General features: G+C 43.6%; 1 protein-coding gene across 3 annotated transcripts in view; it reads right to left on the bottom strand.

Annotated features, from left to right (window-relative positions):
- Positions 1-1,644: 1,644 nt before the first annotated feature.
- Positions 1,645-23,452, bottom strand: part of KIFAP3 (kinesin associated protein 3) — a 64,998-nt gene continuing 43,190 nt past the window's right edge. For 2 of the 3 annotated variants that reach the window (XM_074546434.1, XM_074546433.1), the window contains exons 19-20: positions 20,891-20,990; positions 1,645-1,999 (exon numbers count right to left, since the gene is read on the bottom strand). In XM_074546434.1, coding sequence (XP_074402535.1) covers positions 1,891-1,999; positions 20,891-20,990 — 209 coding nt within the window. In that variant the 3' untranslated portion in view covers positions 1,645-1,890. Of the gene's footprint in view, positions 2,000-19,676; positions 19,703-20,890; positions 20,991-23,452 lie in introns of all 3 variants that reach the window. The other variant, XM_074546435.1, reaches the window with a different exon arrangement.

Consider the following 23,452-nt stretch of genomic DNA (forward strand, 5'->3'; position numbering starts at 1 on the left):
TTTTCCACTGCCATTTATGCTCAGCATGTTCACAATATTACAATTACAGACACCCAGCCTTCACTGGAGCTCCACTGCAGCTCCTCGTTAACCTGAAGCTTCCAATTAAAGGCTCCTTCAGTTTCATTGATAGTTTGCATATACTCCAAGGACCCACTTCATCTTGGTTTTCCCCCAAAACACATTCCATGAGCAGGGCAACTGCTTTAAATAACTTCACACTAATTTCTGGAAAAGCCTGACAAGTGAGTGCCAGGCTCAAAGAATAGCCTGAGTGTGCAGTTTGGAGGATTTCTCTCACAGCTCTAACTATAAAAATATCTGAAAGCTTTTGACTGAACGTGGCACAACTTCTGGGCAAGTTCAGTGTGGACTCAGAACAAAAGAAATTATCTAGAAAGGTACAACACTGGAAATCTGTTTGTGTAGTTCAAGTTTTCTGCCATGTTTCTTAGAAACTGTGTAAGAATTAGTTAACAGTGGAGAAAATAATCTAAAAAATACTGCCTAATTTTGGCAATGCTGTTCTTCCATCTACCTCCAGTGGGTGAAGCGCTGAACAAGAGGTCAGCCCAGAGAGAAGGCTGAGAACTGCTATGAAATACCATGGCTAATTTTAGACTCATTTCCAGTCATGCAGCTTGGAACACAGGGAGTAACAGTGCTTATAAAAGTACTTGCACACGTTGGAAAGATAACACAGGGTTTCAAAACAATTTTTATTTCAAAGGTATTTTTGAAGTATAAGACTAAGAGTTTGTCAGATTCTCCAAACAATCCCATGCCTTTGAAGATCACCTTCCCAGCACAGACCTCATTTTTATGGAATTACTAGTGACTGGTTTTGTAGGATCAGCCCCTGATGAAAGTCAACTTTCTGTTTAAGCCATAAAGGAGGGAGGAAGAAGGAGAAAAACAAATCTGCAAATTAACAGGCATTAACAAAAGAAAAAGGATGAGGTAGAGGTAACTTTTCTTTTCAAAAGTGAAAATTTGAACTGCTGCCTTGGTAGCTGTGGCAGAGGGGGCATTATCATCCCTTTTTCTGTCTGTTACAGTGGGCATGCAGAGCTGAAGAACAGCTTCAGCCTGAATTCTGTTTGCAGGTTGTTTCAAAGCATGACACAAAACAATCACCACAGTGCAAGTGCAGCATGAAGGGGTCCTGGCCTGACTCTGCTTAGGTCCAGCTTAAAGCCCAGAAACCAGCAGGACAGGATGGATTTGTGTTTCCAGATAGAACAGCTGGATTCTGAACCAAGGTACAATGTTTCTTGCTCTTGCTGGCCCTCAGGATGGAGGTGGCTGTATTCTCTCAGCCACAGAGCTCTGTTTAAACACTAGGGTAAGTAAAGATATTCTCTTGGGTAGTTTCTAATTTTAAGTGGTTTCAAGCATTTTCAATGGACTGTAAATGTCTGAAGCTCCAGGGGAGTGAACCTGTGCCATCTTTCCATTATTAAAGTGGTGACCAGGACTGGACTTTGATCCAAACTCTGTGTCAGGGCAGTGCCAGAAGATGCTGGGGCTCAGTGCTGTTCTGAGAGGGAAACAGTCCATGTTAAACACGCTGCACATGGAGCACTCTTCTTAAGTGCCTTGTAAAACCCGCAAAACATCTCTTAGAAACACATTCACCACTGCTGACCACACAGGTTTTTCTATTTAATAGAAATTAAATTAGTAGCTTAATATACATAACGTGACACTTTCCAGTCCGGCAGTTTCCAATTGCCGCTCTCAAGTCGCAGTCAGCGTACAAAAACAACAACAACAAAAGCAACCCAAGACTAACCACTGTCACAAACACACGGAGCCAGGGGGGCTAAGTGGAGCTAGACATGCCAAAGGATACAGTGCTGGAGGCTGGGGAGCAGCAGTGCCTGGCCCTCACCGTGCCCCGTAGCCGTACAGGAAGGGCTCCTCTGGCCGGTAGCCGTAGGCGGTCGCGGGGCGCCCGGGACCCCCCGTGCTCGGGGCAAAGCCATCCACTGCCAGGCTGCAGAAATGAGAGAGAGAGAAACTGCACAGCTCTGTGTGCCATGGGAGGAACAGCAGTGCTGCTGGTGCCTGTTTGGGCTCGCCTAAAACAGAGGTCGCACAAAATAAACAACAGTTCTATTTATTGAAGGGCTTTCAGGTGCATGTAGGGCACACAAAGTCCCCCAGAGGCTACACCCAAAAATGGACCACGGATCACAGATTTTCACACTTTTATAAGTTTAATTCCCAATATGGAAATGGACCAATCTGCCAATTACAGCTTCAGCTAATGAAGTCATTTACCCCAAGTTTGCTCCCCACAACTCACTTTTGTTTCTATTTCTTGTGGCCTGAGGCAGTGAGGCATCCTTGATTGCCAGGCCTGGAGAGGAATTGTGTCTGACCAAAATGTGAAGCCAGCAGCTAGGACTGTATATAGAGATAGAGCTATACACTAAACAACTGCAGGATTGCAAATATATGAAAAATATACAAGTCAAAATCCTAAGGCATGATGGTTTTGTGAGGAAACTTTGCCAGCTGTGTTCCCCTTCTGGACACCACTGCCCTGGTGGGAAATGAAATGCTGTGGAGACATCAGTGCAACTCTAATCAGGGAAAGGCTTTCAGGTCCAAGAGGAATCCCAGGAGAGACCAAAGTCTTCTCTTCCCTCCTTTCACAGCTTTACTGGCCAAGCACTTTCTTCCATGACTCAGTGTCTCCCTGTGTACATTACAGTTACCATGTCCTTCAGGCTCTGGCAAAACCCAAAACCTGCTGTAACCCTGCCCTGCACACACATCTGAGGAGTTTCTTTCCCTGCCTTCAGTCCATTTCTGAGGTGCATGGAGAACACCAGCTAGAAGAGAGAATTTCTGGTGAAAGATGGTGCTTCTGGTGGGATACAAGAGTGGCAGCCAAATGGCAGAAGGAATTAAACACATACTGAAAAGCTATGTACTAATGAGACAGAGTAATTATTTTTTCATGTAAAACAGCATTTTTTACACCTAAAAAGGCCCACAACAATGAGGTAGATACTAAAACACAAGAACTGCATAGGGAAAAGTGGCACATATTTCATACTCAACAATAATTCATGCAGGAGGTAGAGGAAAAATGAGCATTGCCTAAGACACTGGATTGCTGCCTATTCATAGCTATGTCACTTCTTAGCTTCCCCTTCAGTAGGGGACAAATGGAAAAGGATCCTGATTTATTGTCTGACTAAAGATGCATTGAAAGGAGCCGAACTTCCCCTCTGAAGACTGTCAAAACACAAAGAAGCAAAGTGCTTTAGGAGTGGGGAAAAGCTGAACCTCATTACTGCCAATTATCCATATGGAACATGGGTTATGCAAGAGGGAAGGCTGGGAAAGAACGACCCCTGCAGAAGATGTACAATGGGTGGGCCCCAGGCCCTGGCTCTGCAAGAAGCTGGCACAGCTCAATTGGTTGGGCTGAAAGGGCTCAGCTGCATGGGGGGCACCATGTCCATCTTTGTCCTCACAAAGGCACTTTCCTTGGATTGTGTCTCAGTGAGGCCCTAGAAAAGGATCCCTAGTGCCTGTTTCTCAGCAAACCAGAGATATCCTGGTATCTCCTGATAATCAGGTGAAGGTGGAAGGTCTGAGGCTGAGATTTGTCCTCAGAGATAGAAGGGACACAATCAACAGCCAAGCTACAGAGAAAAAAATAAGTCACTGTTTTACTTGATGGATCTTGAGAAATGCTGTGAGCTGAAAGTGCTTTTCATTTGCAGTGTATCTGAGCTGGCAGCACCCATCTCCTCAGCCCTACAGAGCCCTCAGCCCCACCCTGCAGGCTGAGCAGCCCTTCAGCACAGCAGAGAGCAGCAGAGTGGCCCTGGTGGGTCCTGCAGTGGGGCACAGCTCTGTGAATGCATTCCTCTCACCACCCATTCCTGCCTGTGCCCACTCCAAAGCCCTCTGACCCTTTTCCAAGCCCATTAGGAAATGACCTCTGAGGCACCTTCCCCAGATGCCTCCTTTGTACCTGGCAAACAACAGCTTTCTCATTATCAGCCCTGAAGCTCTGAAAGACTTCTGAAAGAAGGAATTAAGAGAAATCCTGTTACTTTGTGTTTATCTCTCATCTCCAGAAACCCCAAACCCAGCAGTCACCTCAGCCAGCCCCTGCCTCTCCCGTGTCACTGCTTTCAGTGTGCAAAGGCACTGACAGACAGACAGACAGACCTCACCCAGGCTGCCCTGTCTCCATATCAGGCCCAAAACTCTTGTGAACAACCCAACCAGGACAAGCATGAAGCTGACCAGTTTGTTTGGCACTTCAGAAAACAAACCATTTAACAAACTTCTATAAACCAATGCCAACTCCTTCAGGGTTACTGTCAGTGCCACGAGTTAACAATGTACTAAAAGGAGGCATAGTGGGAATTGGGAGTGCAGGCTCTGGTTCTGCTGTGCTCCTACAAATTCCCAGTGACACCAGAGATGTTACACTGCAGAGAAGCAGGACCTTTTAAAGCTACCTTTAAACTTAATAATTTTGTTGTTTGATCCTTAAAATATCTACAGCTGATTTATGATGAAGAGCTGTTTTAACAGAAAATGCTTTTCTGGGTTTATCTTTCCATGATGTTTTCTGTGACTGTAACAAGGTTAGCTGTGGGTAGGTTTTATTACAAGTGTGGTAGAATAGGGCCTATTTGCATTCCTGCAAAGCTCATTGTGGAATGATGTCCAGGTGAGTGAGGAGGCTGTGGCTGCCCAGGGCTTGCAGCAGCCATACCCAGGCTCACAGCTCACAGATGTGTCCTGTGGCAAAGGGACACATCAAAAACAGGAGCCTGGCACCTGTCCCGAGCTCCTTTGTACCCCAAGCTGAACCACCACGGGCTTTGGGGTGAGGTGCAATAACGCCCTGAGCCACGCGGGGGCAATGGGCCTCCATCCCTGCAGGCTGAGCTCTTCCAGCCACTTCCAGCTCGGTAATCCTCACTCAAAGAGCTTCTAAATGTATTCAAACTGATAACGAGAGCAGGCAAAATATGGTTTCAATCACATTCTCAACAAATCAGGTTTTTAATATTTTTTTCATGAATGTGTAAGTAATTAGGTAAAGATCCCGAGAGTTTAAACTTTGAGGAGTATCAGTTATTTCCAAATGGTTCAGACATATGTTAGTGTCCTGAAGAAAACTGGAAGAGATGGATCAGCTGATAACTGCTTTGGACAGTCAAAAAAAAAACCCTCAAAAAACCAAAAACAACCACAGAAAATCACATTAAAACACCTTGATCAAATCACTACTCCCTCCTATCGAAATATTTCCTTGAAGTAAATGAAGTCTTGACCATGCTTGAAAAGACCTGGCTTCATTTTGCACATTAGTGCTCTTGAAGCATAGCAGCTTTGCCTGCGGGGTTGTTTGCACTGGCAGCCTGCAGCAGGGAGCTGTGGGAGCTGAAGGGAAGGGTCCTGAGCCCAGGAGGTGACACAGGGTGGGACAAGCACAGAGCCAACATGGGCCTGGAGAGAGAGCCTGGCTCGCTCCCGAGGCTGCCAGGCCAAGGGCACAACCCACCGAGGTGAGGATGGATTTAAAAACAAGTCCTGATGAATCCCTGCCCCTTCTGCCAACAACAGCAGAAGGGGAGAGCCAGCAGAGATGGCAGCTCTGTGGCTGTAAACACTTGCTGGATAACGACTGGCCTGAGATCATGATCTGTGCCATGTGTGCTCAGATTTATACCAGCAATCAACCTCAAGACTTGCTCCTAGGAAAAACATTGTTGGTTTATGCTACAGCATCTACCAGGAAATTCAGTGCAAGAACCAAACCTGTCTCTCATAATAATGATACCTTGACTCAGTCCTCACAGGGATGATTATTCTTGCTGGGAGTTTATGCAGAAGAGGAAAATCACCAAGAAAGGTACATTGGGGCAACAATATTCGTGCCTGAGTTGGTATTTTTCCTCCCAGTGCTCACTGCTATGTATCTGGGCAGGCAGAAGTGCATGCAGCCCTGCAGCTGTGGGATGATTTGGATGCCAGAGCAGCAGAGCAGGCTCAGCTGCAGCTCAGGCTGCAGGCACTGCAGGCAGCCCTGGCTCTCAGCACAGCCCTGCTCTGTGCAGAGCTCAGCCCCACGCCTGGGGCTCACAGAGTTAAACAGTGAACAGCCCAGCTAATTACTGTGTACTGCTAACCTCAGTTGCTGGTTCATTTTGAGATCCTTTAAAATATGAACTGTGTATTTTACCCCTATGCACTCTCTTAATGATTTGTTTTTTTTAGACTGAAATCACTTCCAGCCATCAGTTATACTCGAGGTCTCTACACATGCACTTCTCCAAGCACAAATATTTCTTTTTCCTATTGGTCTGCCAGCCCCTGTCAGAGCAAATTTCACTTTAAACTAAATGCTGTGATACTTAAAACCTCTTGGATTACTCAGGCTGCTAGTGTGATCTATGACCTTCCCCAAATGACAGCTGAACTTTCCAATTTGCTTGTACTGCTAGGGAACTGAGGAACACATGCTGAAGAGCAAAACGTTCCTGATGTGCATGAGTGAGGAGAGATTTCTGAGCAGCCCTGCTTATTGATGCTTCAGAGCATCCAAATTCACAGACCCATGCAGGATGTTAGGTGCCCTGACAGAATTCAAGGTGTAAAGAGCAGTTGTGTCCTGTCTCCCAGCAGGAAATGGCAGCCAGCATCCTGCTGCATCCACAGAACCCTCCTGAACTAGGCAGAATTCATGGATGTGTGGAAGGCTCAGCAGGCTCCCACAGGGAGCACTCCATGGGGAATCCTCTGCTAGGGTTTCCTTCCAAGTGTCTGTGCTCCTCCCCAGTATCAGGAGAGCTGGGTAATTAACGGCTGGGTAATTAACACCAGGGTGCAGAGTGACCCTGGCACTGCACACCCCCACCCTGTCCACAGCAGAGCTCACACTGGGAGCAGTGCTGCTGCTGACAGGAGCTCAAACCACAGCCTAATTCCCAGGTACTAATTCCTCAGAAAGACAAGTCCAGCATCACTGGGGAGATTCTTGGTCAAAAGTAAACACCTGAAATCCAGCTGAAAGCCCCCAGTAGGATCCTGGATTTGGAGTGGTCCCAGCAGGAAGCACTGCCTGGGAAGAAGGTCTGAAGCAGTTTGGCACACACTGTACCAGACTGTCACTGCCTGTGTGACAGTGGCTCTGGAAAAGCCTTTGAGGGTGAAATATCAGTTCAGGAATTCACACTTTAGGGACAAAATTTCATTTTTTTCTGCCCAAAATTAAGGCATCCTGGAATCACTGCTCCCTGAAAATGAACTGCAAGCTAAACACAGAGTGCTTCCACCAGAGCCAAGATTTCATCCCTAATTTTTTCATTCTAAACTACTTCTAAAACCCTGTCAGTCCTCCTGCCTTACTCTGCATCAACAAGCCCTCATGTCTCAGAGGCTCTCAGCTACTCAGTGGAGATACAAGATTTATAAGCTTATTAAAAATAAAATCTAATTTTTTTAAATCTGTAGATTTTTAATTACGTAGATGCTCAGACCAGCCAAACACTACCTGCAACACTCAGCTCATCAGCAGCCCTACCAATAATCCCAGTGAAGGACTCGCCCCCAAAGCTCTCCAATGAGCTGCCAGGAGGTTTCCATGCAGGTGCAAACAGGCAGCCTCTGCTGACACATCACACCTGCAGCTCTCCAAAACTCCTCTTGAGGATCAGAGAAAGGGGTTAGAACCAGAGGGGTTCTGAGCATCTTTCAGAAGCCTGGTATCAGTACAGTTCACACTGTTTCCTCTGTACCTTCTCCATCTATACCCTGGCTATTACTGTTCCTAAAAATCACTCTTCACTCCCAAGCCATCCCCACCTCAGAATTTCAGCAGCACATCACTGAAATTCTACATTTTCTGTTCCAGGAACCCACTCATGTGTGACAGCACAGTTCCCATCCCATTCCCTTATAAACTCTGCTGCCATGAACCCCTGGATTGCACAATGCTGGATTGATTCCTGTGTGTAGCAGACAAAACAAACCATGTTCTGATGAGCACTGGAGGCTGTGCTTCCCCTCAGGAGGTGCCAGAGCCATGGGAGTGGCACAGCAGTCTCTAATCTCCAGACAAGCACAGCATTACAACCTGCACAAATGAGATGCAGCTCACAGATCAGAACTCTTGCCAGCAGCAAAGGCTGTATTTTTTCCCTCATCTCAGTGTTTTTGTTTGTTGCTGAAGTGTTGATGAGAGCTGGTGTGAGACAAGGACTGCAGTGCAGGGCAGTGTAATCACAAAGGGGATGCTCAGCCCTGCCAGCCCCATCAGCAGAATGGTTGGTGAATGCTGCAGCTCCCTCCCTCCCTCTCTCCTGAGGTTTCCTCTGCATGGAGAGGCAGGGGAGCTGGGGCACCCAGCCCTGCCCCAGTGCACAAGCAGGGATTAAGGCACTGTGTGCAGGTGGGAAATGGATTTGAATCCCCCAGAACACACACAGACTCCAGTTTCTAAAGCTGCCTGCAGGTCTGACACATTCAGCCAACCCTCTGCAGGTACCAAAAACCTTCACAGGTGAGCCAAATGGGCTCTGTGGCCTTTCTGCTGACAGCCCCTGGCAGCTGAGTGCTGGGTGGGACCCCATTCTGCCAACAGCAGCCGTGGCAGGTGAAGGGCATCACAAAGGGACACAGGCCTGTTCCTTCTGCCCTTGCTTTAAATCCAGGAATTGAGATGATGATCCCATTTCCTCCTACAAACCAGTTACCTCTGGTTTCCCTTCACTGACCATAAATTTTCTGTCCTTCAGAGCAAGAGCACAGACCATGGGTTATGGAGAAACTCCATACAAATGGGAAGCCTGAGGAAAAAACAATGTTTCTTTATATAATGTCTTGTAACTGTAGATTGTCCCACTGCTGGTAATGACGTTAAACTATAAACCACAAATCTCCTAAATTCTGCCTCTCATGACCCCAAGTTGTTCTCCCCTATCTGTGAAGCTTTTTGTTTTCATGCTTTTTATTCTTCAAGCTCAAATGGGAGGGGAGTTTTGTGGCAGTGTCTGTGACTGTGCCCACTGCATCAATCACCCAAGTCCATCCCTACATTAGCATTAGTATCCCTTAAACAGTAATATTGTACCTGCTCACAAGACAGAAAATATCCAAATGAACCTGTGCAATAATATTTTAGCTCCCTCATGCATCATAACAGCTTTTATGGATATGATCATGTCTCTCCTTCCATGTGATCCAGCTTTCTTCAGTCTGCTTAATGACTTCAAGTTTCCAATTGCTTCTGGACTTGTTGCCCAGTTGTATCTCAGCACAATACTGCTGTTTCTGCCATTTAATTACAAACAAATGGAAAGCTGACAATGGTGGAGAAATGAGCACTGTGTCTTCTGTGTCAGGCTCCAGCTATGCACCAAGCAATAACCATGCCAAAATTCACTGGGGGGGAGGCAGCATTAAAAAAAATTATTTCCCAACTGAATAGTAAGAAAGCACTGAAGCAAAACCAAATGACCTTGCTTAGCCAAATTCAGTGTGAGCCTTGCTTGAAAGCTGTAGCTCTGCAAACACAGCCTGGGATTTGGCCTCAGTTCTTGCTCTGTCAGTTACCTGCTGTGTGATCCTGGACAAGCTGCTCCTTTTCTCCATGACCTCAGTTTCCCACTGGAGTATTGGAAGAGAAAACACCCCAGACATTAAAGACAGCCAAATGACAAACTACACTAATGAGAAGACTCAAATTAGACTGACATAGACAGAGAAGGCTTTAGTAAAAAAGATTATCTGTGCTCTGCTAGAAAGGCAACCAATCCCCAGCAGAGCCAGGGGGCAGAAGAGCAGCTCAAAGGCTGCAGTTGTGTCCTGCAGTCAGGCTGTTCCTGTGAAGGGCAATCCTGCAGCCAGGCTCACAGCTCTGCCACACACACAGGGAGCTGCTCAGCCATTCTCTACAGCATTTCTTAAAAGGTCAAGTGCACAGACAGAGCTGGAACGGAAATCAAGAGCTCTGGCTTTCCATTCCAAGCCTGACAGAAACATCTCCTGTGCTCTTGGCTCACCAACTGTCCAAACCCACTGATTAGATACATCCATTTCTTAAGAATTAATTAAGAACTAAAACAAATAAAAAATCCCCAAGGAACAGGCAGTAAAAAGCAAGATGTCCCTTCCTCCCCCTCTCTGCTTGCACAGTCCAAAGTGTCAACTCCATAAACTGAAGAGAATATTGCCTTAATCTGAACTAGGTACAGGCCTGGCTTAGGGAGCTTTCACACCTCTCTTTCAATTGTCTCCAGCAAGCTCAGTGCCAGGCTGGGCACAGAAAGCTTCAGGAAAATGCCTGAGCAGAATAAGACGAAGGTTCACAGAGATTCAGGAAAATGCCTGAGCAGAATAAGATGAAGTTTCACAGAGATTCAGGAAAATGCCTGAGCAGAATAAGATGAAGTTTCACAGAGATGACTGGTGTTACTGCCCACATCAGGATCTGCTCCAGCTTCCATCAGCCTGCCCATTTCCACACATGAACTGTTCCTTGCTTCCTTGCAGAGCAGCTCACTGAAAATGTGCTCAGAGACAAGCAGCTGAAACAAAAATGCAGCTTTTTGGTGGAGAATTTTCCCTTCAAATGTTTACACCAACTCCTCCAGCCCAAGCAGAGCCACTCAGTTCTGTCCATGAACACAAATGGTGACAGAAGTCCCCTGTTGTGCACCAAAGCAAGGCCACAGGGCACTGGTGACACCGAGCTGTGTGCAGGGCAGCCCAGTGGGGATGAGGATCCAGATGCTGGAGGGAAGGAGGGAGGGAGAGTCAAGAAATCTGTCGTGCTCTGCCTTCCAGCTGCAGCCAATAAAAGCTTTCAAAGCCTTTCTGCAAGTGAACATTGCTGGGGGATTTGCAGCGCTCACTCCAGCACACGCAGCAAATGCAGTTGCAGTGTTACTGCTGATGAAGAAACTTTAAATATTATTTTACCACCAGAGAGGATTGTCCTGATTTCAAGCACTTTTATGTATCAGCACAGGGCTCTAGTCAAATCTTGTTGAGGTCTATCACAATCAGCAAAGATTTTAGTGAAAATCAAGACGAAAATAAATCTCTGTCTCTTATTGATTTTTTTTTCCTTAGGAATAACATTGGATATATCAGGAAAAAAGGCAGATACAAATACAGACAAGGAATGTGTTCTTGGAGATCTATATCTTGGAGTAGCATTATTATATAAAAAACTCAACTTAAACAAATGAAAAATCAAATGTTACCAGACCAAAAAGGTTGATCGGGGAGTACTGGAAAAAAATTTAAAAGTTCAAAAATCCCAAAGGCAAATAAACTTTGTAAGCCCATTTATTATTTTTTTTAAATCTCAGAGTTAAAAAACCATCATCTTGGTTTTCCAGAGGGAAAAGGGTGGGTCAGTCTTTGGAGTTGGATGGTTGAGACTGATAAACACAGAATCAGAATAAAATTTTAGAATCAAAACAATTCTAAGTATTTGACAAAGAAATTAATTTGATATATTAATTTTTATGCTAGAGACTTGCTCAGAGCACATGTTCAGTTCAGATAATAACCACAAGAAATATCCCACTGATATATGGGCCTTTTTAAAACTCCTCATTTTAAGTTTAATTTTGAATCCTGTGAGCATGCTTAAACCCAGCACACAAAACACCCCTCACTTTATTACAGTTTTAAATCTTTCTTCCAGATCTGGCCTTGCAACCACTTGTCTTGATAAAATAGGTCACTTGAAAAAGGAAAGCTCAATAAAATGAATTACAAAACCAACAAGATTAAACTGATTGTGCTGTTTTTGTACAGTGCAGCCGAATTCTGCAAATATGCTGCTGGCTGTGGTTTGGCATTTAACAGCATGTGATCAGTGAGAAGGAGGAAATTTTATTCTCATTAACTGTTGCAGATTTACTGCAGTGAAAAAGGGCTATGTAACCTGAGAAGTGACAGAATGGAAAGATCAAAGCAGCAGTCTGGAAACTAAATAAACCTTCTGGCTACTTCCTGCAAGGAAAATTCACTCTGGCAATGTAAAACAGAGTCCAGTTAAAAACTACTCTCAGTTTTATGAGCTGTCACAGCAGCTTGAGTGGTTTGGACCAGTCAAGTTTAGAACATTATATTTCCTTGTTTTTGTCTCAGATACTTCTGTAAGCAGTTTTATAGTTTCTTTTTTTTAATTATTTTTAAAGAGAAAAATAAAATTCTTTTCTTTTGGTTGAAATCGAGAAGGTCACAACCAAACTCATTAAAAACAAGCAGGTCTTCATTTGCACATTCCATTCCCCTTTACTGCATTTTAATATTTTACTTTGAGATTTATAAGCAATGTACATTTGCTTTAATAACTCTTCCTCATTCTGTTCACTTATTGTTTAATATAAGTGCAAATCAGTTTACAGAGCCCAGATGGCTTGTAAGCAGGGAGCCAGTCTATTCCTAGTAGCACATCTGGAGGGACTGAGCAGCAGACAGAACGTGGGAATTAATTAATGTTACATTTCAGAAGAGACAGGCCCAGGTTTGGGGGGATTTTTTGGTAAAACATTCCAAAGGACTTGAGCTCACTGCTACAGCATTTGGGTATTCTTTTAAAATTCTTAATAGCCACCTAAACTATGATGGTTAAATGAGGCCAACTGCAGGTGGAATATAATAAAATAAAAAGCAACTAAAAAAATGTAAAAAAAAAGTGACTGCAAGTAAAAGAGGCCCAAGTATCCTGTATTCCAAAAGAGCTGAAGTGCATTAAAACCTCAATACTTATTCTCTTCCCAAACAGCATCTGCAACTTGCTGAAAAAACTCTGCTATTTTAACACTGTTAAAATATTCCCCAGCAAGCTATTTCATCTCTCCCATACTGCTGCAATTGTTGGAGCAATTAAACCTCTCTTACAGTAAATGAAACAAGGGCAACCTGATCCTTCCCAGCTCCAGACCACACACCTTGGTGAGATGGTGTGGTCTGGTCACTGTGGGAGGAATCAGGAGAGCCCTGCCCTGCTTCATCCCTGGCACCTGAATCTGCAGGAGGAGCTGCCCTTCTCCTGCTCCATCCCTGGTCTCTGAATCTCCAGGAGGAGCTGCCCTTCTCCTGCTCCAGATGGGGCACCTGGAACTCCAGGAGGAACTGCCCTTCTCCTGCTCCAGCCTTGGCACCTGAATCTCCAGGAGGAGCTGCCCTTCTGCTCCATCCCTGGCACCTGAATCTCCAGGAGGAGCTGCCCTTCTGCTCCATCCCTGGCACCTGAATCTCCAGGAGGAGCTGCCCTTCTCCTGCTCCATCCCTGGCACCTGAATCTCCAGGAGGAGCTGCCCTTCTCCTGCTCCATCCCTGGCACCTGAATCTCCAGGAGGAGCTGCCCTTCTCCTGCTCCAGATGTGGCACCTGACTGCAGGAGGAGCTGCCCTTCTCCTGCTCCATCCCTGGCACCTGGATCTCCAGGAGGAACTGCCCTTCTCCCTTCCCTTCCCTTCCCTTCCCTTCCCTTCCCTTCCCACCTTGGCTATCAGCTCCCAAGGACTGTGAGCATTGTCTTTGTGTGGGAGATACATGGAGAGCTCTTGGGAGCTCCTCCTCATGCTAAGAACACATTGACAACAAATGGAACACACAAGTACATTCAAAAGTTGTTTTAGATCAAATATTGGATGTGAATAATATTGCCCTTTTATGGATATTCTTTAATTACAGCCCTAATCTTTCAGTGGTGCAAAAGTTCTCCAAACTCTGGGAAAATCACATTGATGAATTGCCACAGGGTAAAATCTTCACTCTGGAATAATCAGACTCCTATCTTCAAAAATGCTCCAGTAAGTGCCCACAGCATAACAGCAGAATTTGGTCAGACACTTATTAGTGACACCTAAACTGGATTATATGATCAGGCTGCAGCACTTCTATAAACAAGGCTTTGAGCAGACAGTGTGAAAAAATAATGAAGTGACAGCCAGCAGGAATATGACCACTACCCCAAAAAACCCCAAACCAAACCCCCAAAAACAAAACCCCAAAACCAAACCAAAAAACTCCTAACAACAAAAACACACACACAAAAAAATCCCAAAAAAACCCACCAAACCAGAAAGAGAGAGAGCTCTAGTTTAGTACTGCTGGAGAAATAAATTACTGTAAGACACAAAGAAATTGAAGCTCTCATTCAAAAGCTGTCAGCAATGAAGCCTTGCTGTTCTGGAAGCACCACTGCCACATGTCAGTGCTGAAGGGGAATAACTACACAGTGAATTTTGGGTCATTTTAGCTACCTGGAGCAGACAAGTGAAGTCTTTCAATAAACTTGTCCCATCCTGTGACCAAAACCCTCCAAAAGGCAGCAGTTCCCACCTGCTTCTCACAATTTTTAGATGTAAAATCTCAATTCTTGTATGTAGGAATATGTAGCACCTGCAAAGACACTGAGGAACAAAACATCTCTGCCAGGTCCCCAGGAATAGTCAGTGCCTTTAACTTTATAAAACTAAACTTGTAGGCACAGTTAGGATAACAGAATATGATAAAAAAGGTGACTCTGCTGCCACTAACAGATTTTTGTGGGATTAAAAGAAAAATACATGAGCCAACCAAAATAAACTCCCTTATTTGTGTCCAGGAACTTCATTGGTTCTGGTCTTTTCTTTAAGGCCTTTTCAAATTCCTTTCAGTGGGATTTACAATTTGCTAATACTGATGTGTGATAAACTAATAAAACCTGCCTGCAAGGTTATAGGCCCAATTTACTAATAAAACCTAATTTAATTCTCCTGGGAAATGCAAATTAAATAGTGTCCAAATGGCAGAAGCTGAGTACAACTCTGCTGAACATATTGCAAAAGCAACTAAGTTGGGTTTTGTTTTTTAAAATAAGGTTTAACTATGGAAAAGAAGAAATTCTGTCCAGACCTGTAAGAAATAGCATTATGGTAAAATGGTTCAAAGTAGAATCATCTTGTAATAGTAATTTATACACTTTCAGGTTTTCTTTCCAATTATTAAAAGATTTTATACTCATTGTATGTCCACATCTAAGACAGGGAAGCATCACTGACTCTTCAAATGGGGAGGGAAGAGATGTGGGGACTCTCAGCACAGACCCTGCATGAGAACACTTTTTGTTTAAAGGAACAGTTTGTTCTGTCACTGATCCCTGCTGCTGCCTGCTAACAGAGGGGTTCTCACCCTCACAGACAGCCTGCAAGATGCTTCTTACCTCCTGAAAGGATGGGAAGGGAATGTTCCAACTTCTAAATAAACTGTGCTGAACTCTACTGAAAACAGAGGGTGGATGAGACACACTCCCTGGCAGGGTCACCAGGATCACCAACTCCTTCAGCAAATCTAATTGAAGATGAGGATCTATATGGAAGACAGCTCTAGATGTCAAAGTAGGATGCAAGTTACTGGTACAATGATTTATAAGTATTTTGATAATCATTACAAAGTGCACATCTGCAGTTCCTGTAGCTGCCCCAGCTGGGAATTCACACCACAGTGCAGCAATCAATGGCAGTGAAAGGCTGCAGCTCTGGGTTGTTCCACCATGAAAGCTCCCAGGTTTCCAAGTGAAAAAAGGCCATGGACAGGAGCACTCTTGCCACTCAGTGTGGCCTTGCAGCACATGCAGACATCACACATGCTTAGCTCAGCTCCAGAAGAGCCAAGTCCCACTGAGAGTGCTGGAGCACCAGGAGCTGTGGCCAGGTTTCCATCAAGGCCAGACACAAGAGCCTGGCTGTGCAGCCTGGAATTTGCCAAGAGCAGCCCCAGCTTCCCTGGGGGAGCACAGAGCAGGGCCTGGCTGCAGGCACTGAGCTGCCAGAACATCCCAGTGACCTGCCATGGCAAAAACAAGACATGCAGGCACAGCTTCAGGCTGTAAATCCAGGCAGAGGGAAGATGTCCCACCAAGGACAGAGACATGCAGTCAGCCCATAAAACTGGCTGTGCCTGATGTGCCAAACCTCAGGGCTTTCTGTGAGAAGCCTCAGTCAGATCTCTGCTGGGAAGAGCTGGGAGTGCACATGAGCACTGCTGGGAACAGCTCACACAGCAAGGCCTTGTCTCACACAAAATGAGGTTGAGCAATGGCAGCTCTGCTGCATTTTATAACAAGGTTAAAGGATCCTGCACTGGTGAAAAACTTCCTCAGGGGAAAAAAAAAAAAAAAAAAAGAAAAAGAGTTCTGGCCAGCTCTAGCATTCCTAACTATTAATCTTTTCAAAGCTACAGACTCAGAAGATTTGAGAGCTCTGTTGAGGATATTAACCAAAAATTGGCTTTTGCACTCAGAGTTTGTACCATTACCTAGCTGAAGCTGGGAAAGGTTAAGAAGTTGCCTCTTCCCCAAGGGGCAAGAAAAATACTGTGGCTATCTCTATTATAAGGTATTTAGCCATCACTATTATGTTTGTGTCTTAAGAAAGTAATTAGTCTCCAGAAGGTGATTAAAATTTGATGAATGGCCACAGATTCTGGAAGATGTCTTTCAGCTGCTCTTTATCCCCTGCAGCTCAGACACTAAGCTGTCATCACATCAGCCAAAGGTGAGGGATTTTTGTTTGCCACAATCATAAAACTTTCACTCAATATTAAGCCTTATCAGAACCAGAAACCTTGAATTCAGATTTTAATAACAGATGAAAATTTCAAATCTATGCCTAATGCCCATCTGCTCCTGAAAGACAGAAAGATGATTCAAAGCTGGTAATCTAATCATAAAAGTCTTTTCCTAGCCAATGAAAAAAACCTGGATAGAAGCTGTCAAAACAACCTCCTCAGCCACATCTTTTCTGCTGAATGGAAAACATACCTTACAATCTGTCTGCATTATGCTCCAAACCTTTGAGGAAAACAAGAGATGCTGTTTATGGGCTTTATCACTGCTCCTGTGGATGTAACATTCTGAAATAATTCTATTTATAGGCCTCATAGGTAACAGTACAACAGCACTAAGAATACAGTTCATGGATAAGAGCTGTAAACAGAAGCTGCAGAACACACAGGCTAGATCCCCAGAAACAGAGCATTTCCCAGGGTGGCACTATCAGACAAAAGGCAGCTGCACAGGTCTTCACTGTTGTGCTGCTTCTGCTTCATGATGACAAATAACAGAAATAACAATTATCAGGATGTGGACATGTCCAGAACAGCAAGCAAATCTACAAAGTGAATTCAGGACTAGAGACTTTTACAATCCCCTTCAAAGCTGTTCCTTACTTCACAGTGCATGATGATGTGAGGTGGCATTCTCCACTCTGAGAGTAACACTACTCCAGCTGTCAAAGGAAAAGATATCCCATGAAGGGAAGGCAGTGTCTTTGAAAAAAAAGCCTCTTTCCCCAGATCAAGAGATGTTTTTACTGTCAATGCTGCCACTTCATGTTACCCTCCTGAAAATGACCAGGAAGAAAAGGCTGTGGTAACTCAGTGAGTGCAGATGCCTATCCATAATTCAACTATTTTGAATTCCTGTTGTGCTTAACTTCACAAAAGCATCTCCCTACCCTCCCAGGACTGTGCAGCAGCTCTGGGTGGGTGGCTCCACGGGCTCCACAAGAGATGCTGGTGGCATCCCTGCTGCATCACAGGAGAGTCAACCACTTCAGCAACTGCACCTTTGGACACAGCTGCTGCTCCAATTGCCCTGAATCTTCCCAAATGAAGCAGCCTGGAACTGCCATGGCAGAGTGTCCTGGTTTGAAAAGGAACTGAGTTTTCTGGGTGCCCTGGAGCTCTGCTAGAACAGCATCCCCCAGCCCTGGAAGTTCACAATGGAACTGGAGTAACAAAAGGACACATGGCAGGTGATGGGGGCTGGGTTATCAAACAGAACTTACAGGGAAAATCTTCCAGACAGTTTGAGTTTCACTGTGGTCCTTGACAGCCACTCCTCACAGACACAGTTCTTTGGCTCCAAAAACTGGGATGGTGATCAGAACACACTGGTAATGCACTGAGGGCACCACCACCAGCTCAACACAAACTCAGTTACTCAGATGTGCAGCCACTAAAAACGTGGGATTTTCTGGCTGCCTTTCCAGCCCTCCTGGAGGCAAGGCAAAGTCCTGATCCACACTCTGAGCACATTGCAAGGACAGGAAACAGCCTCAGAGAAATTAAAGAGGTAACATATCCTCATTCTTTCTCACAGGAATGCAGAAAGGAGAAGAAAGGATTAAATTATTCAAGGTTGAGAAGCAAGAAGTCAGCTCATGGTTGTTACCTACCTCAAAATTCACAGGGTGGTCTTAAGTGGCAAAGAGACTCTCTCTTAAATGACAAAGAGACTTCAGAACTCACCCCATTGCTTAGCAAAAACTGCTTCTATTACAGAATTGAAAAGCCTAATATAAAAGGCAAAGACCAGAAGACAGAGGCATAACAAATAAATGTATAATAAATGAAAAAGTATAACAAATTAAAAGACCAAAACCAAGAATCTACTCATAATTACCAATCTCTCTCTGAACTTCCAAGACATGTTACTATTAACTGACTTGCTAATTGTCTATGAAAACCACAACTCAGCTTTCTTGCTAAAAAAGTTTCCTGAAAACATATTCAAATATTATTAATAGAAAAAATGAACCATTTTTTTATAACAAAAATCTTGATTTATTAAAAGCTGGAACTGGTTAAAAATAAATCCTTGACATAAGGTTCTTGTTAGCTTTAAACTGTAAGCATAAAAATCCCCCAGAATTATGTTTTGCTATGGCTGAAATGTACACTATATAACACATAAAAAGCGCCTTGACTTGCTGCTATTATTTTTAATTAGGCTCTGTAGCACGTATGGTTTTACCTTCCAACACCAATTCCAGTTGGGAAAAGGGAGCTCCAGACCCATGGGACTGGCAATTCCATGGCTCATGCCTTGGAGCACTAATGCATTTTACATTAGGTCTGAGCATCAGGAAATCCTGGCTGCTGGCGCCAGGCACTTCCAGCCCATAATGATCCACATGTGAGCAGTCAGATTCACCACTCAGCTGCCACTATCTATTCTATCAAACAATTCACTCCTGCTCTGCTACAAATAAGACAGAACATTTGCAGCTCTCCACACTGTTTCCAATTAGTCTGTGTGTCTGGGCTGCAGATAAGTCCATGGAGCAATCATATGGAAAGAAATCTTCCTAGAAAACAGAATTCCCAATATTTCCAGAGGCCATCAGCAATGGGCACAACCTGCAGAATTTTCTTGCCTTGAAACATGCAAGGAAATTCTACCAATAAAAATTCTACCAATACTTAATTTAACAAGGTATACACCAGATGTATTTTGCTACTCGTGTTAGCTGGAATACAATCAGATTAAAAAGAAGTTTACTATTGGAGCTCCCTGATGAGGGACTGCAATTTGAGGCTGACTGATGTGCCTTCACTTTTAACCAAGGACCTTGAAGGTGGTTTTGTTTCCCAGCTGAAAACTCTGTTTTCAGAGTATCTTGACTGGGACTTTCTCTAAATTAACTAAGTAAACTTCTCTAGGAGTCTACAAGCTCTACCCTACACACCCTTCCCCAAAATCTGCAGGGAGCAGCCTCCAATGTTCTGGTGAAGAGAGAAATCCATCACCTCGTGGTTGTGTGTCTACTGTGAAGGTAAAAATGGTGAATCACCCACTGAGACCTCAAGAGCAGCACAGAGCTCACACTTACCTCAGTTTCTCTCCCACCTGCAAGCTCTGCAACAAAGGTTGAACATTTGGAAACGATCAGCACAGGCACCAGCATCCCCTTTCCCAAATACAGCCTCACACTACTCTGGATTTGATGCTTACTGAGTATAAATATTTACTTTTTTTCAGAAGATCCATCTCAAATCCTGCTTTTTTTTTGTTCCCTGAGCATGTTAGTTATTTTAATTTGTCTCTATATTGTTACCACCACTCCAACCCTTACTCAGTGTTCAGCTTTCTGGGGCATCACAGGTAGAATAAACCAACCAAAGTAACTGTTCACCACCCTTGATTAATTACAAGGAGCCAAAGTAAGGGAGGAAAATCTTTTTTGCTTCATCTGTACATACTGTGAATGACTTACATTTTACAAATATAAGGTGTTAGTGGTGAAAAGAACATTCTTCCTCTGGAAAGAAACAGCTTCAGCCCCAGGGCAGGGCATATCCAGATACTGGATCCTGTTGAAGTGAATGCTGTACCTTGACTATCAAGTGTTTGAAGTATTTCCTGCTCATGAGTGCACAGAATTAATGTTTTTATAAAAAGGCACTTCCTAAATTCTACAGCATCAGGATTTATGAAGATTCCATTCTTGGAAATGAGTCTTTTCTATTTTGAACTCATGGGAGAAGTTTATTCAGAAATTCAAACTGGAACAGCTTGCCAACTTTGAGAGGGAGAGGTCTATGAGCAGAGGGGAAATTCAGAGAAAGATCTCCAAGAATATCAGCAAAAGCTGATGCTTTTTGCCCCTACAGCCCATTTTCAGGGATCTAACCAGGAATACCTTGGGAAGGCTTAGGTTAATGGAAAAATATCAAAAACCACCAAACCCACAGCAGCTGAAAGACTTTTAAATTTAGGAATATTGGAAACAAACATCATCTGGATGATCAGCATCTCAAGCCTCTCTCTAAATGTTTCCCAAATACTCTGAGGAGTATTTGAGTAGTTGTCATAACAGGTGGTGTATTCTGTGTTATTATTCCATTCCACACTTTTTGGAAGCTGTGATGTATTACAACATGTTAGGATGTTAAAACAGACACGTGATTCAGACAACAGACTAGAACTGCTTGTGCAGTGTAAATCACTCCTACTGCTATGGGGGCAAAAATTACTGAGCACTACAAATGAAGCCCTAAAAGAAACTTGTTGGATGCTAAGAATTCTTCAGTAGGAGCTACTTACTTGGCAGAGAAGGGGTGCTGCCCAACCAGGTCTCCATTCTGCAGCTGGTAATCCCCAAAGATATCAGGACTCACTGCTCCATCAGGGACTATCAGCCCATCTAGAAAACAAAAAACAGCCACTTGTCAAGAGGGAAAGTGGGAAAAAACCCTGTCCTGGTTTCTTTTAGCAATTCAAAAGGAATTTAACTTATAATATTTCTGTGAGGAACAAAAATCAGCAATAATACTGAAACCCAGCAACTTCAAGTACAAAGAAGTCCTTACTGGGACTCCAAGGAGCTTCAGCCCACTGCCCTGAAAAATGCTGCACCTAAGAAATATGCCCTTCTTCCTTAAGACTAAAAGTTCTTTCAGGACAAATCTTGTCTCACCCAGCAAAGTAAGCACAGAAAACAAGTAATGAGAAAGGTAAAACATGAATGTGGGCCAGCAGCATAAAAATAAAAAAGCAGCAAAGATCTTAATTGTTCAGACTCTACACTGCACCACTGTATCTCTTCAAACTTGTGGAGAAAACAAGAAAGTGACTTCAAACTTATTTATCTTGCCCATCTTTTAATATCTCAGAGCTCTTTCCAACAAGGGCAGCTTTTCCTGTGATATCCTCTCAAAAATACAGGTTACAGATTTTCTGTGCTCCCTTTACATTACAACACTGGCATGTGAAGATGCAGACATTTGTAAAGCCAGAAATATTCCTTAAAGGCTTCACAGTCTCTGCCTGCTTTATGAGGAAAAGAAGATCAGGAGCTAACATCTTCCTTCTGTTCCATCAGTGTAAACCCAGAGAGTGTCTTTGAAGTAAAGTCACAGAATTGACCCCAGCTGAATGAGAGCCCAGCTTAACTCTTTGCTGCTCCCATTCACAAAACACATTTCTTTTTAATATTAAGGGCACAGTTCTTACTTGGTAATTAGTATTAGGCTCTAATCAGATAAAACAAGCTCTTTCATTTAAGCAGCCCCTACATCAGTTTGTCTCCATCACTGTATGAAAACCATTCCAGAGCTGAAGTGCAGAAAGCATCCCCATAAAAGCAGGGCAGAACAGGTACACCCAGACTGATACATTAAGAGTTTAAGAGAGGGAACACAGAGATTCCTAATGACTAGGAAGTTACAAATGCCATTCCACTTTAAAGAAAGAGAGATAAGATCCAGGGAGTCACAGGCCACTTAGCTTAACCTCTGTGGTTTCCAAACTACTAAAACTGCCTGCACAGGAAGCAGTGGAAAGTTACTTACAGACACAAGGGCTTAGAGATGATGACTCTGGCATTCAAACAAATCTCCTTGTGCTTTATGAATTTACCTGATGTTTTTTGAAGATAATATAGTGACAAGTGATAAAAGGAATAGAATTGACACATCTAGATTTCTAACAGACATTTGATGAGGTGCTACAGAGATTCATTTAGAAGATAATACCTCATGGGAAAGTGACTGAATGCAAGGCAGCAGATTGCAAATGAAAAATGCCAGCCATGATCAGCCCACATTTTAGCAGCATCAGATTGCTGTACATGGCCATGTTCTAATTGCAGACATGTGTGTACAGTATGTGAAGGAGTATGACTTGACAAGCAGGAGTTCTGGCAGGGATCAATATTCCTGTCTCTCAGCATGTTCAGCAGGACAGGGGTGCCCTGTGACATCACACAAAGAGAAAATGTCCAAAGAAGTGAAAGGAAAGTTGAAATAGCCTTTATTAAGGCTTGTGCCAAATTTTTCTAGCTCACCTCCTAGTCTGTATGCTCCACTGAACTGAAATGAGGAGGAGCATTATCACTTTTATACCTGCAGCACTTCAGATCAAAAGCAATCCATGTAAGTAAGTGACTATGCATTTTAAATAGCCAGGCTAGGTTAAGAGAAACTGAAATATAACATATGTCTCCGAATTAATAAAGCAAGCACTACATTTTAACTCTGAGGCTACTGCTACCACTACTTAAAGTGTCTTCAATCAAGAGTGTTAACAGTCAAACCATAACACTCAGAGTTATGGCTCACATGAATTTATAGGAAAATGAAAGCACATGGAGAGCATCAGCTGCAGAAAATGTGATTACACAGTTAAAGGACATCTGTTGTTATGTACATTTCAACATAAATTAGGTTATGTACTTTCAGAGCAAGAGAGGCACTGAGCTCAGGAAGGTAACTTAAGAGATTCTGCCACATTTTTCATGTAGATTTAAATTCCTGTGCAAGAAAGAGATTGGTCTGTCATGAATTAAGGAACTCATCTTGCCATCAGCGAGCTCAAAAATTATTATGGTCAAGGTGGGACTTGTGCTGTCAGCCATCAGTGTAGATCACTTCTAAAATTATCAAACTGAAATACAAGTATTTCATTTCTGGCTGCACAAAGATTTGTACTTTTGGTGGGTTTGGTTTTTTTCACTAAGTAATGATCTGTCCTTCAGAACCCAAATCTCTGCTCCAATTGGTACCTTAACATTAACTTTCAAAGGAATATTATGTCCCTTTTGAGATGCCACATTTCAAAAGTTGAAGTCTAGGAAATTGCAGAAGCACACAATTACTGACATTTGCT

Source organism: Zonotrichia albicollis, chromosome 8, assembly GCF_047830755.1.
Source record: "Zonotrichia albicollis isolate bZonAlb1 chromosome 8, bZonAlb1.hap1, whole genome shotgun sequence".
Taxonomy (NCBI): domain Eukaryota; kingdom Metazoa; phylum Chordata; class Aves; order Passeriformes; family Passerellidae; genus Zonotrichia; species Zonotrichia albicollis.